General features: G+C 41.3%; 1 protein-coding gene across 9 annotated transcripts in view; it reads left to right on the top strand.

The window, feature by feature from the left end:
- rasgrf2a (Ras protein-specific guanine nucleotide-releasing factor 2a) overlaps positions 1–14149 on the top strand; it is a 51107-nt gene extending 36958 nt beyond the window's left edge. For 3 of the 9 annotated variants that reach the window (XM_080303481.1, XM_080303480.1, XM_080303479.1), the window contains 12 exons: positions 3534–3640; positions 5292–5306; positions 8587–8699; positions 9623–9683; positions 9781–9810; positions 10034–10137; positions 10696–10780; positions 11338–11535; positions 11619–11698; positions 11777–11894; positions 12558–12626; positions 12851–14149. In XM_080303481.1, the coding sequence (XP_080159607.1) occupies positions 3534–3640; positions 5292–5306; positions 8587–8699; positions 9623–9683; positions 9781–9810; positions 10034–10137; positions 10696–10780; positions 11338–11535; positions 11619–11698; positions 11777–11894; positions 12558–12626; positions 12851–12946 (1076 nt within the window). In that variant the 3' untranslated portion in view covers positions 12947–14149. Of the gene's footprint in view, positions 1–1007; positions 3641–5291; positions 5307–8586; positions 8700–9622; positions 9684–9780; positions 9811–10033; positions 10138–10695; positions 10781–11337; positions 11536–11618; positions 11699–11776; positions 11895–12557; positions 12627–12850 lie in introns of those variants that run through there. The other 6 variants (XM_026173022.2, XM_080303482.1, XM_026173017.2 and 3 more) reach the window with 4 other exon arrangements.
- Positions 14150–15211: the final 1062 nt, after the last annotated feature.

Here is a 15211-nt window from a genome sequence, read left to right as displayed (position 1 = left end):
CAGAAAATCGAAATAAACTGTTTCCATTAGACCAAGGGTCTCAAACTCATGGCCCACATCACCTCTGCTCATGGCCCGTACATTGACATGAAGAAAAATAATGCAATTTAGCCCGTTACTTTTTGTTAGGGAGGATTTGTTTGTTGTTTGTTGAAATATTTGTGGGTGTTTTCTTGTTTGTTTGTTTGCTTTTTGTACTACTTGAGCAATAAAGATGACAGTGTCAGCAGTGGCCCACAGCTCATTTAAGTTTGAGACCCCTGCTTTAGAAAGTTGAGGAGCTTCACCAAGGCCCAGTATAAGACAAATATGCATCAATAAATGAATCATGCAAAGCTACTCTATTAGAGTCCAAGAAAAAATATATATAACTGGAAATGTTGTTGTTGTTTTAGTGGCTTATTATTAATTTCTTTTTTTCTTTTTTTGTTGTCCCGTTTGGATCTTTAGCCATCAGAATTGTTGTCTTAAGGCCAAGAAAGATGCCAAGCGGATTTATTTTACCAAGTGGATCATCATGGCCTTGCCATATTGGTTCATTTTATTGACCTTTATTATAATTATGTATTTATTTTATTTTATTTTCGGTTGCTACAAACGGGACAGAAATGACAGGGAGATAGGACAGGGAGAAAGAATGAAAGAAAGAGAGGGAGAGAAAGAAAACCAAAGGGGAGAAGAGACAGTGAGAAAGGGGGGAAGAAAGAAAGAAAAACAAACAAAACACCTGGATCACCTGTATGGAGAAAAAAAAACAGAAGCGAAAACAAACAAAAAAGAGCAACATAATAAATACAGCACCATCACAATAAACTAGCTAGCAGTAGATAACAGTTTAATACTAAATATTAAACGCTATTGTGCAGCACGCAAGATAGACAGCGCACAATGTGCTTTGAGGCAGCAGCCAAGAAAGGTGTAGTCCACGTCTGTGAACACCCGTGGGTACACCTGTGTGGATCAGCATGCTTGTATTCCAAAGGTTTCTCCATGTAACGATCTGCTAGGGAGTGTGGGGAGCCATAGCCCCGTCCCCCAGGGCATGAAGCAGGTATGGAGGAGATCCAGGCCCCAGACATCCAGAGGCCCCAGAGTACGAGGACCCGAGGAGGACCACCAAAGGGGGGGAACCGTGCCACCCTCCTGGGAAGAGCTGAGTAGAGCCCCAAACGAGAGGTCACCCAGCAGCTACGGAGCAGAGGCCAGAGGGGGTTGCAGTGGCGTGCCCGCGGGCTCTGCCGGCAGCCAGCTGTGCCAGAGAGGACCGAGCTTCCGGCCCAGAGGCCCGAGGGCACCCCACCCCCCGGAAAGGGTCCAGCCGGGCCACAGGCGCCAGGCCCCGCCAGTCGGCCACCAGGAGTGAGCCGGTACATACATGAGCGCCCAGCCCCAGTCAACAAGAACCACCAACACACCAACGTCTGAGGGCATCAGCCACCGGCAGGGAGTGTGGTGAGGGGAGATAGGCCTCCGTACTTTGGAGGGCCTGAGATGTACCCATAGAGGTTGAGTCTAAGACCCAACCTGACATATAGACACAGACGAACAGGCGCACGCGGACACAAACGTGCATTGCCACCCCCATATACACAACCAAATACTCGGCACTCACCCAACGTGTAGACAGACACAAATAGACACTGCACAGACAGTCACACTCCCCAAACATACTCTATATCCCAGGTCCAGGTACCCCCGCCCTCAGAGGTGCAAGCTGCACCTAGACCCAGGAGATGTAACCCTTCTCTCTGGGGTGGAGGCAAGCGGACCACCTCCTTATCTGCAGTAGCAGGGAGGCCCCACATCCCAGACCCCAGTCTGAGGCCAGCACCTCCTCCCAGCCCCCCAGCCCTGACGGCTAACAGAACCGGGGTGAGTGAAGACCCCAAACCTCCCTCCGCCCGCTCATATGTAGTGCTGCTGTGTGCTGTTCTAAAGTGCATTTAAAACACAGGAGAGCATGGTACTAGCTTCCTATCAGAGAGCAGCACGGCTCCTCCCGAAAACCCTCAGTGTCTATATGCATTTAAAATTGAGGGTAGGGCACCAGCGCCAGAGGTGGGTTGGAGTACACCGACCATCCTCTGGATGCTATAAAACGTGCCCACCCCTAAGGCCCTATATGTATGTGTTATGTGAGAGTGTGAGTAATGTGGATGTCTAGGTTGCAGAATAAAATTGAGGCACAGGCGGACAGAAGGGGACAGAGGGGGAGTACCTCCCCTGCACCCTGGTGACATACCTGCACCCCAAGCCCTGCGTGTGTGTGTGGGTGTGGTAGAGCGGGAAGAGGGAGGCAGCTGAGGATGGGGAGGGAAGAAAGGGAGGGGCAAGCGGCCTACTGGGGCCAGCTCCCCTGCTGACCCCAGTAGGCACCCCCACACTCTGGAACCCACCAGGGCAAGGGGGCCCAGGCCCATCCGGACCGGGGCCTGCAGCAGCAGCACCGCCCAGCCCCACAGAGTCCGGGGCAGCCCACCCGACTCCACCCCAGAGAAAACTGCACCCACCCCATCATCCAATCATCTCCCAAACTACACAAGACAATAGACACCCAGGTTGAGTTCATTCTCTACCTCTCCTATATATCTCCCCCACCTGCAGAGTGAGCTCCTGTAGAGAGGAGACCACCTGCAAAGATATAACAGCCTCCCCACCAGTTAGAGAGCCCCGTAGTTGGGCCGATGCACCAGAGGTCCCCTGCACTGGGGCTGAACCCCCTGCACCCACCCACCCACAGCTCCGGCAACACAACAGCCAGGACCCAAGCCCCCAAGGCCCAGCCAGAGCCCCAGACCAGGGGCGGAGCACCCCCAGACCCCCAAGCCTCCCCGCCCATCCCGGACCCACCCAGGGGCAGCCAGGCTACCAGGCCAGTAACCAACGTCCGCCAGCACAGACCCTCCCCCATCTCCGCTGTACGCAGCCACAAGGAAAGCACCATCTAAGAGCCACCAGAGCCCCTAACTAGGTCATGGCCACATCCCCCGGGTTAGGCCCTCCAGGGAAAACGTCCCTAGGGAATCCCCAGACGCCCTAAGGCTTATTATTAATTTCTTACAAGTGGCACCAGTATTAACCTTTGCACCTTGTAAACTTTAGCAACACTTTATGATTTATTGTCTTCTCCATTTTTTGTAAATAATTCTGCTGTTTTGGTGCGGATATAGCTCATTTAGTTGAATGGACCACTTATATGTTATAAGGCTACCTACTGGACAGGTGCAGGTTCAACTCTGCCCTGGGAAATTTACTGCATGTCATTCCCTCTGCTTTATTGTCAGTAAAAGCTAAGAGCCAAAAATAAATATGTATTAAAAAAAATACACACACCACACACACACACACACACACACACACACACACACATATACATATACACATTTATGAGTAGGTTGAGTAGTGCTAGTAACTTAACATTAAAATGAAAGCCAAACCCTGAAAGGACCATGAAAATTTTCTTGATACCAAAATAATAAATGTTGCCTGACATAACATCTTTAATGGCCATGATCTCTGTTTTGTCCTTCTAGGTTTTAACAATTCTGAGAAAGCCTGTGACAAAGAATTCATCATCCGCAGAGCTGCTACTAACAGAGTTCTCAATGTGCTGCGCCACTGGGTTTCTAAGCATTCCCAGGTAAGTCTTCCAGTTAAGTTATAAATTCACCTATTTAAGGACTCTGGTGATTTTCTGTTTCAGTATAAATAGTTGTTCCTGTGTAATGTCACTGTAGCTGTATAGTTGAGAACTCTGGGTAGTAGAGACAGGAGTCCCCAGACAGCAGTCTTCTTGTCTTGCGTATATATTTAATATTTATACAAAAATATTTATACATGGGTAGTCTTTGATGGTGTCATTAGAACAAGCAAAAGCTAAATAACAAAAACTTGCATGTAAGTGACTAATGAAAACCTTTTTGTTTTTAATTAAGAGTAATGTGGTATTTTAAAATGTGTTTTCATTAGCTGGAAACATAGTTGCAAAACTCCTTGCATGCTTCACACTAGTTGAGAACATATGGTCCAACACACATTAAAGTTAAGCTAATTGCCAAACTAATTTTTAGGGAAAGGCGTTATGGACCTTTGATCTTCTGGAGATAGCTCTTTATCAGGAGCAGTGTATGTTTTGGGTCGTTAGCAATTTGGTAGATTAAGCAACAACTCAGACCCAGTTTTCCTGCTGACTGCTGGAAGTTTTCATTCAAAATCTTTACATATCCTTCTGTCTTCATGATTTCTTCCACACTGACAAGATTCCCATTTCCAGATGCACTGAAGCATCCCTACAGCATAATACTAGTGTGTTTCACTATGGGAGTGAAACCTCTCTCTTCTTTCTATAAACATGGCAGCATCTGTATAGGCAAAAAACGCAATAATTTCTTCTCATCTCACCTAAGAATGCACTTCCAGTATGCAAAATCGGTCTCCAGGTTGTCCTTCGCGTACTGGCTTGAAGCTGTGTCTTCTGCAGACGTCTGCACCCTTATAGTTCACTCTCGTCCAGGGCTCTAGTGATTGTCTTCTTTGAAACTACAGTTGCTGAAGTTTATTTATACATATATATATATATATATATATATATATATATATATATATATATATATATATATATATTCTATAACATATAACAGCAAGCCCTAGTGCATGGTGCAATAAACCACTTTAGCTTCATTTGTGAGGGGTGAAAGTGGTATTAGTCAGTTTCGTCCATTCTATTAAAGCTTCTTTGGAGGAAGAGACCTGCTGAATAAAGACGTTTTATTGCCACTGCAGAGAGAAGTGACACGGTAGATCTGTTGCCATTGAATCATCAAGCATTTTGGACCCATCACGACAGAAAGATTTTACTACATTAACAGAATGAAGAGCTGGACTTTAGGTGTTCTCTATAAAGCTAAGGTAGTAGAAATTGGTAGCAATTATACTGAAGATAAATGTTGCCTTCATGGCTCTTGTCATCTCCATGAAGAAGTTTTTAAAACACTGTTGTCTGTGGGAGGAGGAACTTCATGCTGAGCATCTAACCAAGAATAATACTGTGCTGCTGCCTTGTGTGTATATAGCTGACAATAAAAAAGTCAGCCATGTAAGTAAATGTGACCTAAGTAATGACTCATTTGCTCTAGAAAGTTTATAAGAAACCTAGAGCTGGCTAACTGGACCATTGCTCACACCACCTGAAAGAGTTTGTTGTTGTGTTTGTTTTGATTGTTTCTTTTCTCCCGTCACTTTTTTCCCTCATGGAGGTACTTTTTGCTCTTCATGTCTTGTCTCCCACCCAGGAAGCATGGAAAAAGGTCAGCATCTTCCCCAGGGTAGCGAAAAGATTATAATTTTCATTTTACATTATATAAGATGCTATTTTTGCAACTGAATATTTAGCTTGGAAAGTAAACTTCTGTTGGTTGGTCCTAGGTTAAGTGTTATGTGGCCATGACCTTTAATTTTTTTTAAATATCATCCTACAAAAGTCAGTTCAGTTTGTGGCTTTTTACACGCTACTACTGCTGGTCTTATAGTTTTGATGTAATTTTCTAGACAGTTTTATTAATTTTTTATGATGCTTTGCCACATCTAACTTATTATAACAACATTGTAAACAGTGTAAAACTGCTACTTCTTCCTAAAAACATGGTCTTAATTGTTAACACTTATCTGCAAATTGCAGCTCTAACAGATAAAAAGGAGCCTAAAAAGTGACAAGTACTTTTGGGATTGTTTTGTTGTTGCATTTCCAGGACATCAGCAGTCACTATCATTTTCAAAGCGGGTGAAATTGATTCACATTGACCTATGCTTCATAACTGGAAAGATTATTACCCCTGAAGTTGGCTTTGTGTTATACTGTAATGATCAAGTGTTGTCATTTATTTATTTATTTATTTATTTATTTTTGAGAAATGTACTTTAGAGCCTCATGCTAACCATCCAGTAAGGTCTAAGGAATCTTCCAAGAATGGTGAGACAGAGAATTAATGGATCATAATTTCATTGCTCTAGAGGAAGTTAGGCCTGCAGTCTATGTTATCATGGCAATGTACCCCAATGGGATGTAAAAGATGCTGGGAAATTTAAAAACAAATGAACACAGAAAAATTAAAAACCATTGGTAAAGTTTTCAAAAGTGCATGTTAGAGTTATAATGTGTCTAATTAGTAGGTATATCTGATATCCCTGTGTTGGTGTTGTTCCTGTGTCGTCATTATAGGAGCAAGGTAGTTGTATTCACCTGTTTACCATACCTGGCATTGACAACTATAAAGAGGTGAGCACGGGTCAGATCAAAGTACCAACAGCTGACTTGGACCTGTTATTTCTCTGGTGGCCCTGTGGCTCTCCCATGCAGATGTTAAGATGCTGACTCAGTCAGAACCCAACATTTTAGCCTTAAATCTGATCCATGTTCACTCTACCTTAATGTTCATCAACACCAGGTCAGTTAGAATGCAGAATGGCAGTACAGATTTGCAGGCACCTCATTTCCAAACTGTGTAAGTTTTGTTTTGGAGAAATGCACAGAGGATAACAGGCAGCAATTCAGACTAGAGGTTGTAGTCACTCTTCTATGTGGTTTTTATGTAGATGATTGTCTTGTCACTATTGGTTCTGAAGAGGAGGCAGCTTCAAGCATTTGGTCCTCTCTGTGCTTAAGGAGGCTTTAAGTTCACCAACAAGCAACAGATTAGTAACAGACGAGTTATGCTTGCTACCATACCTCAGCAGGAGAGATCAAAGGTTAAGGACTTGGATTTGGACAGTGAAAACTTGCCAGTAGAGAGAGCATTGAGTGTTTAAATAACATTTAAGAGCAAACCTCTCACAAGGAGAAGGATATTATCCACTGTAAGTCCTCTCTATGACCCATTTAAGTTTTCGGGACCTGTTATGTTGTGTTATGGTATCTACTAACATCTGGGCTGGGATGACATGTTGCCACCCACTCTTGCACAAGCATGGACAATCTAGATGGATGACAGCTTGTACATTATAATACTGAGAGGCCCTTTAAATCTTATAACTTTGGAGATGTTGCTTCTGCTTCTGCTCAGTGTAATTCCACTGAAACAAACTAGCATTCCTCACATGCCCTTGGACATGTACAGCTCATTTAGCTGCGAGTAGAATGGACAAGGTGTTTAGAAAGGAGTCAAGGCAGTGATGTAAATTAATATTTGGACAAACTTTTGGATTTCATCATTTAATTTTCTTTCTAGATTGATCCGGGGGAGGGTTGCATGGTTAATTAGGTTCATTTGGAGCTTAGGAAGGAGACAGCTAAAAACAGCTTTGAATCTAGCCTAGGTCAGCTTGCCTGGCTTGAGGCAAGGCTTCAGAGTTAGTTGCTATTTGCTAATTCAGAAGAAGAAATATTCAGATGAGATCAGTGGTTTGCAGAAAGGTGAAATATGAAGAAGAGCAGTCACCTCAGTAGGCTTATTTTCAAGCTTATGGATGGCATTTTGAGAGTTGGGTTAGGCTTAGTAGAGCGCTATACCAGAGGAGGCAAGGCATCAGGTTTTATTGGCTTGGGATCTTCACACTTCTGACCTTGTGCTTCAACATGTACAACATGTACATCCAAAAACATGGCAGAGTGGACATTATCACATGCTTTCTCAGTTTCAGCAAAGCTTTTTGTTTCCAGGTGCAACTACTACTAAGGAGGATTTTAGCTAAATATAGACTTCAAGCAGCAATGGGACGTCAGCTGATGATCTTTCCAGATGAATCTCCATTTACTCAGATTAGAGAGGATTGCTTTGGGCCTTCTTAGGTTAAGTGTGAAAGGCGTCTTACAGCGAGAGCTGTGCGACTGGAGGTGCTGTCATCTTTGAACACAGACGCCTTTATTAATGGTCTTGGGGCAATTTATTTCAAGACATGAGAATTTGAGGTATGATAGGATAATGTCAGTAATGAATGAGAACTGGAGTAACTGGAGGATGGAATCGGGCACAAATACATCAAATTTTTGCTAAGGTAAAGGTGTAGATAGGTTTTCAGTCCCCCCACTGGTTCACATCATAGTGAACTCCTAATAGGGTTTGTTCTGTCTCGAAAATACAAAATCTGGATGTGTCTGTCTCGCAGACCTGCATCTCTTCACCTGCTTCCTGCTCTCACTATAGATCACAATGTCATCTGCAAACATCATATTCCACAAAGACTATGTCCTTGCATTTTTCAGCCTTTCAGATTCCACCTTCTGTGTAAGATGTAGTCCAGCTGTGTTCACTTTCCTCCATTCTTATGCTTCACCCCATGTTCCTCCCTATCTTAAAGCACATGCTCACTAAAGTCATTTCCATCTCCTTGGCAAATTCTGGTTACTATTTGTTCCCCTGTATTTCTCTTCTTAACACCATACCTATCCAACACCTCTCATCACCTCTGTTCCCTTCACGTACAACCTCACCCTTTCCCCTTCCCACTGTCATATATGAGTGCAAGCTTAATTAGATGTTAAATACACAATAAACCACTGAAATGAATCTTTCTGTGAGTGCCCACTACTCTAATCTTAACTTCAAGTCTAAGCTTCCCTATAAATATATATGCATGTGTTGTTTCAATCAGGACTTTGAAATGAACAGTGAGCTGAAGGTGGGGGTGATCAGTCTACTAGAAGAGGTGTTGCGAGATCCAGATCTGCTGCCGCAAGAGAGGAAAGCTACAACAAACATATTAAGGTACAAAGGGATTGCTGTAAATATCATTGTGTACTTCTTTTTATCTACACACTGTCCTAGAATTTTTTTTCTGCAATAGGCAAGGTGAAGCCATAGACTGTGCATGCAAAATAGACTTAGTTAACATGTTGTCACCCATTAGTTTGCAGGCGGAAACTTCAGTGTAAGTGTTTAAGACCCTACCTTGCTTTTTCTGTAGTAAAAGTTTCCATATTTGGAAAAGAAGCTGGAGTGCTAAGATAGCACATTCTAGTGGGTTTGGTTATAGCTGTTATTGATAAACTGTAAGGGGCAATGTGCAGACAAAGTGCAATTAGTAAATATCTGTAATTAGTAAAAGACTTATCCAAGACAAGAATTTCAATCGTCAAAACTGAAGCACAAATTTCTTGTGATGGTCTATCCAGAACAGCTGCCTGTGTCTGTGCACCTGTCAGTCCAATCAGTTTAAGTCATACAAGTGTAAATCTAGGATGAGTGAGTTAAACAGGGTTTTGAGTGCCGTTAACCTAGGCATTTTAACACTAGAATTTATAGCAGATTGCCTCTAGGGTGAAGTAGGTAAACAGCAGATTACATATAAAAAGAACTGATACTGCTAATTCAGCTCCCTGTGTTGTTAGCCTCATGACCCTGCTTTTGCAGGTCCCTTTCAATAAAATAAACTTTATCTGAAAGATAGGCATAGCTACTGTGCTGTCACCCATTAGTTAGTGAAGACCCTTGTTGTTGTCACGTAACTATGGATGAATTACTTTTTCAAAAATTCATGCAAATTTTAGATCATGATTTTGAATGTTTAGTTGAGTTATTTTCATTGCAACACAAAGTGTTGTAGAGGTTCATGATCTAATGTTCATGAGATCAGCTTTCATATGACTGGCACTGCATGTATGTAATGCTATGTCATTTTTGGTTTTCAGTGCACTTTCTCAAGAAGAACAAGATGATGCTCAGCTCGGGATGGAAGGCATATTACAAATGGTCAGTACTGTCATTTAGCAGAACGAGTTTCATAAAAGATTTTCCTGACAAGTTTATAACTTGTTTGTCGAAATCCTTTATCTCATGAATGACACAGAAGAGCTGCCCGCTTCTACACTTCATTGTGGTAAGAATAATGTCAGTAATGTCATGTCCTTGCCTTGTGAAAAATAGCCGCTGTGGTTACTCTGTATTGAGGAGAATTATGTTACCTCCCTCCTCAAATATCCACAGGTCGTTTCCTTATATGTGGACTTAATTTGTGTTTGTGTGGTACTGTAGTCCCCTGAAGAGCTTTGCAGTTTAGTACTGTTTTTTACACATGCAGTTTGTTTGTCTGTGTTTTCAAGGCAGAGAGTCCTAAATCAGAGTGTTTTGAGTCACTCTCAGCCCTAGAACTAGCAGAACAGATCACCTTGCTGGATCATATTGTGTTCAGGAGTATTCCTTATGAGTAAGTATGTTATACAAGACATTCAAGCTCTCCTTGCATCACCCTGGAGTTATTTAATATGATCATCTCTTTAAAATGTCTTTGTACAGCGCATTTGCCTATATTGAGTCTAGTTGGGTATCTCAACGTGCCTTAAGAATACAGCTGCCCAGTTTATAGTAAGTTAGCAAGTTAACAAATTATACAGTAATTTAACTAGGATTTATTGGCCTGCTAAAACACCTTAAATTAGATGTGTAGAGGACTATAAGCCTGGATCCCAGCAGAATAGCTGATATCATTGGCAGCCTACATCTAGTTGATGTAGGCTGCCAATGATATCAGCTGATCTGCTGGGATCTAGGCTGTTTGATTTTATGGTCTACCTGAACTAACAATATCCTTGATTAATATAAACAAAATTACACTTAAAGAAATATAGTATTTGACTCAAAGATAACTTCCCATAGGGGGCTAAAGATTTGGAGGAGTAAAGCTCAGAGATTGTAGGGAACAGATTATGACATGTGGACATACAGTATGTGTAACCTATGATTTTGGATATTTTCTGTCCTGCAGGGAGTTCCTAGGTCAGGGCTTTATGAAGCTGGATAAAACGGAAAGGACTCCATACATCATGAAGACCACCCAGCACTTTAATGATGTAAGACGGTGACTTTTTATCCTGAGCAGTGATGTAGTGGTGGGGCTTATAGGGAGTTTTATAAAAAGTCTGTGGTACAACAGTTGTCTCTCTTGTTCAGTCAGGGGCAAAAGCCAGACAGTTTCTTAAAAAGTGGCCAGTGACCACTACTTAGAGTCCAGTACACATGACATCCCTCTGTAAGCTAGAGGGAGACAGAACTGAAAAAGAGGATTTAACAGACTTAATAATACAAAAGCATTCAGTAATCAAAAAGTGGAAATGGAAAAATACAAGTAAGAGCAGTGCCTTTAATTAAAATATATTTCTACATTTTAAATACTGGATTCTCAATGCTGAAGAATCAAAGGACGAGCTGCATTTAATAGCTGTCTTTCCTAAAATTTCAGTCTATAAAGAAGAAAGCTTTCACAATCAAACTAAATATATATGATTATCCACATTAGATTGGTGGTGTATTCTTTTGCCCACTAATATCAGTGACATAATTTGGGATATCACTGAAGGCAGACAGATTATTGGACACATCTCTCATCTCTCTATACCTTGCTTCACAGATGAGCAACCTGGTAGCGTCTCAGATAATGACCCATACTGATGTGGCCTCCAGAGCCAGCTCCATTGAGAAGTGGCTGGCAGTGGCTGACATCTGTCGCTGCCTCAATAACTACAACGGAGTACTGGAGATCATTGCTGCACTCGAAGGCAGTGCCATCTACAGGCTTAAAAAGACCTGGGCAAAAGTCTGCAAACAGGTTGATTCTCCTTTCAGAGAGCTGCTGAAAATAATACCACATCTGTGTACTGAAAAAATTACTCTTTTTTTCATTATTTTCAGACAAAGGGACTGAGGGACAGACTTCAGAAGATTGTGTCATCAGAGGGACGGTTCAAGAACCTCAGAGAGACACTGAAAAAGTAAATATAGCCAGTGAGCAGAGGAAAATGTCTCAAATCAGTTCATAAACACTGTACATTTCTGCTTTGTCTGCACAGCTGTAATCCTCCATGTGTCCCTTACCTGGGCATGTACCTCACTGACCTGGCCTGCATTGAGGAGGGGACACCCAACTTTACAGAGGAAGGCCTTGTTAACTTCTCTAAGATGAGGATGGTAAGGATTACACTTTCCTAAAACTGGAATTTGGCACAAAACTCACAATTCACTGTGCCTTAATGGTCTATATAGCAGAAAAAACTTTAAAAACATAAAATTTGAATCTGGATGTCAGTTATTGAGCTGCTTAAATCCGTTTGAGGCACATATGCCATACTCTATTGAATACTGACTAACGGTCATCTAGGACTTGATTATGATGATCTATTTAGACATTGAACATCTATGCACACAGCCCCTGTTTTTGTCCATCTTTGTGATATGATACTACAATACCTAAAGTCACAGTTTCCAGAATTTTGTCTTAAATAATTTAATACTTGCACTGAATATCTACCTTTACTACTGCTGGAGGCCTAAACAATACTATTGAACTGGCTCTCCAAAAGGCCTGTACTCTGTGCATCTTTTTTAATGAGCTTGTTTCAGATATTTCCTTCGAAATACAAGCATGTAGCAGGGAGTAATTTCAGGTTATTGGTTAGAGACTAACAAGTCTCTTACCAGGACAGCGAGTGAACCCCCCACCCCCCTCACACACACACACACACACACACACACACACACACACACACACACACACACACACACACACACACACACTCTAGAAAAAAACATCATGTCTGAAGCATTCCAGTAACTTTGTCCTTGGTATCTCAGATTTCTCATATCATCCGGGAGATCCGTCAGTTCCAGCAAACACCGTACAGGATAGAGCACCAACCAAAGGTGTGTCTAATTAGATATTTGTAACGTGTAATTATTGTTAATGATTTTTTTAAGCAGATTTATATGAGCTGTTTACATAATTAAAAAAATATACTGAAGCCAGTTTAGCAGGAAAATGTGTTTAATAACAAACAATCAATATCAGAGTAAGTGTATAATTTTTCACTGCTTAACCTTCAAAAAATCCAAAATCTTTAAATTTAACTTATCTCATTCCATTCCAGGTGACTCAGTTCCTGCTGGATAAAAGCATAGTGATTGATGAAGATACCCTTTATGAACTCTCACTCAAGATTGAACCCCGACTACCACCTGGCTAACTGCATCTTCTAAACAGACATATAGTTGATATATATACAATTTCTAGCTCAGAGCAACACATTCATTCATTCATTACACAGCAGGGGTTGTTACATAGAATGCCATCAATCACTGCGCTTGGGAAACTCAGGAGAAAATGTGCCTTACTGAAGTGTATATTTAGTGAGCAGACTATAAAACAGTGGTACAGTTCTGTTACCTATTCAAAGTTGTCCTTACAACATATCAGTTTTCTGTAACACAAATCAAATGAACACAAACTAGTTGCACTAGTTTACACAGTAAGTTTGGGGTTGTTGGGGTTGTTGGGGACCCTGTAGCAAGTAATCAAGTAATTGCATAATTGAGTAACTGAGAAAGTCTCTGTGTGTGTGTGTGTGTGTGTGTGTGTGTGTGTGTGTGTGTGTGTGTGTGTGTGTGTGTGTGTGTGTGTAGACATGCTGGGTTTCCTAAACAGCTGGAGTACGTCACATATTTTATCTACTTTAATACTGTCTGTTTCACAGGAGACGTTATCTAACGCTTCGCTTTTTATCTTTTTTTAATCTTACGCTATGATAAAAAGGAAAAATGAAAGCTTTATGTTCTTACAGATTCTCTCGCATGTCAGAGCAAAAATCCTTAAAGTTTAAACACATTGCAGGTTTTGAAATATGCTCATTACAGTTTTTAAGACATTTTTCTTTCTCTTTACAATCAGATCCTGTCTTTTGAGTTTTTTAATGTTTATGATTTTGTACACAAAACTTTTTGAGCTTCACTTTTTGAGAGTTGGACTCAAGGGGTTCTTTCATGCTACAAAAGCATAGTGCCACATATTCTTGATATGTGGCACTATTCTTAATAGTTCCCGTCAATGTGATCAATTTTTCATATTCATATTTCAAACTCTATTGAGTGTATTAGTGAAATAGTAAGATCTTTGCACTATTAATTTATTATTAATTCAAAGATTTTCATTAGACTGTAATTTTGATTATAACATGAATATAGTGTGATTTCCCCTGAACTTAAAATTTTGTGCTTGTTTGATGTCTTTGGGATGTGGTAGGGATGGGTTATTGGGTCTGGGGGCGTATTTTTTGCCATTTCAAGGGTCCGGAATCTGCTTTCTTACACTGCTGCATACTTTGAAGTTACAGTTTTGCTAATGTATTTATAAGCTTAAAAATAAAATAAAAAATAAACTGTTCAAACTGTAATTCTGATGCACATTGTTGTTTTATCAAGCAGAAAGAGGACACATAAAATCATCAAAAAGAAAAAAAATGAACACACATTGTTGCCAAAATAAAACTTGCACACAGACTAATGCAAGTTCACTGAGAAGAGATCACTTGGAAGAATTGAGCATGATTTACTGAGATATTGAAAAATAATGGATTTCATAATTAGACTCATGACCCATCATGGCAGACCAGAATCTCAGCAGTCATAGGATTTAGGACGCCCCCCACCCCCACCCCACCCCCAAAGTCTAGATGCTGGTGGTTGCTGGTGAAGATGAAGACTGAGGGTCTGTGAGGTTTAGACGGGGAGCAGGTAGGTTGTATGAAGGAGAGCCTGAAAGGGAGAATGACTGAGAGCCCATATTTAAACTATGCGAAACAGGGGTTGGTTTAACGATTGCAAGAAGATGATTGGACTAGATTAATGATGTCAGCACTGAGAGTGACAGTGTGGGAAAATGTCAGTAAAAAACATGGCACAAAAACAGAAAACCAAATAAAAAGTGGGTTGAAAATTGGGTTGCAGATGTGCAGCAACTGTAAGGAAAGCAGCCAAAATTGTGTGCCCTACATAAGCATAAGCAGGGTATGAGTTGAGCCATCGGCCATAATATTACACTCTCTCTCTCTCTCTCTCTCTCTCTCTCTCACTCTCTCTAAATTCATTTCCCTCTCGCCCTTGCGGGGGTCTTTACCCCTACTTAAAGCTCGGTTCCTCTACCAGATTCCTGGGACCTTGAGGTTCCTGCATCTTTGCTGTTCCAAAGACTGAAGTCTTCTGGACAGAGAGTCTTCTGGGATCTGCTGGATCTTAATCAAATAAAACAAGCTGCACTGAAGTTTACCCATACCCATGCAGCTTATTAGCTGACAGTGCATTGGGAGGACAGTACTTGTGTACAAAACTCTAAGGTTTATACTGGGAGATCTAGTTTCTCTTGGTATTGGCTACAGTGAGTCTAGTTTAACTACCTATCCACATAGGATTTTCTCACTAAATTTTATGCATGGGATTTTTGTAATGTGCAAATATTG

The sequence above is a fragment of the Astatotilapia calliptera genome, chromosome 7 (genome assembly GCF_964374335.1).
Source record: "Astatotilapia calliptera chromosome 7, fAstCal68.1, whole genome shotgun sequence".
NCBI lineage: Eukaryota > Metazoa > Chordata > Actinopteri > Cichliformes > Cichlidae > Astatotilapia > Astatotilapia calliptera.
The sequence above is the reverse complement of the archived record's forward strand: the minus strand, read 5'-3'. Positions and strand labels throughout refer to the sequence as shown.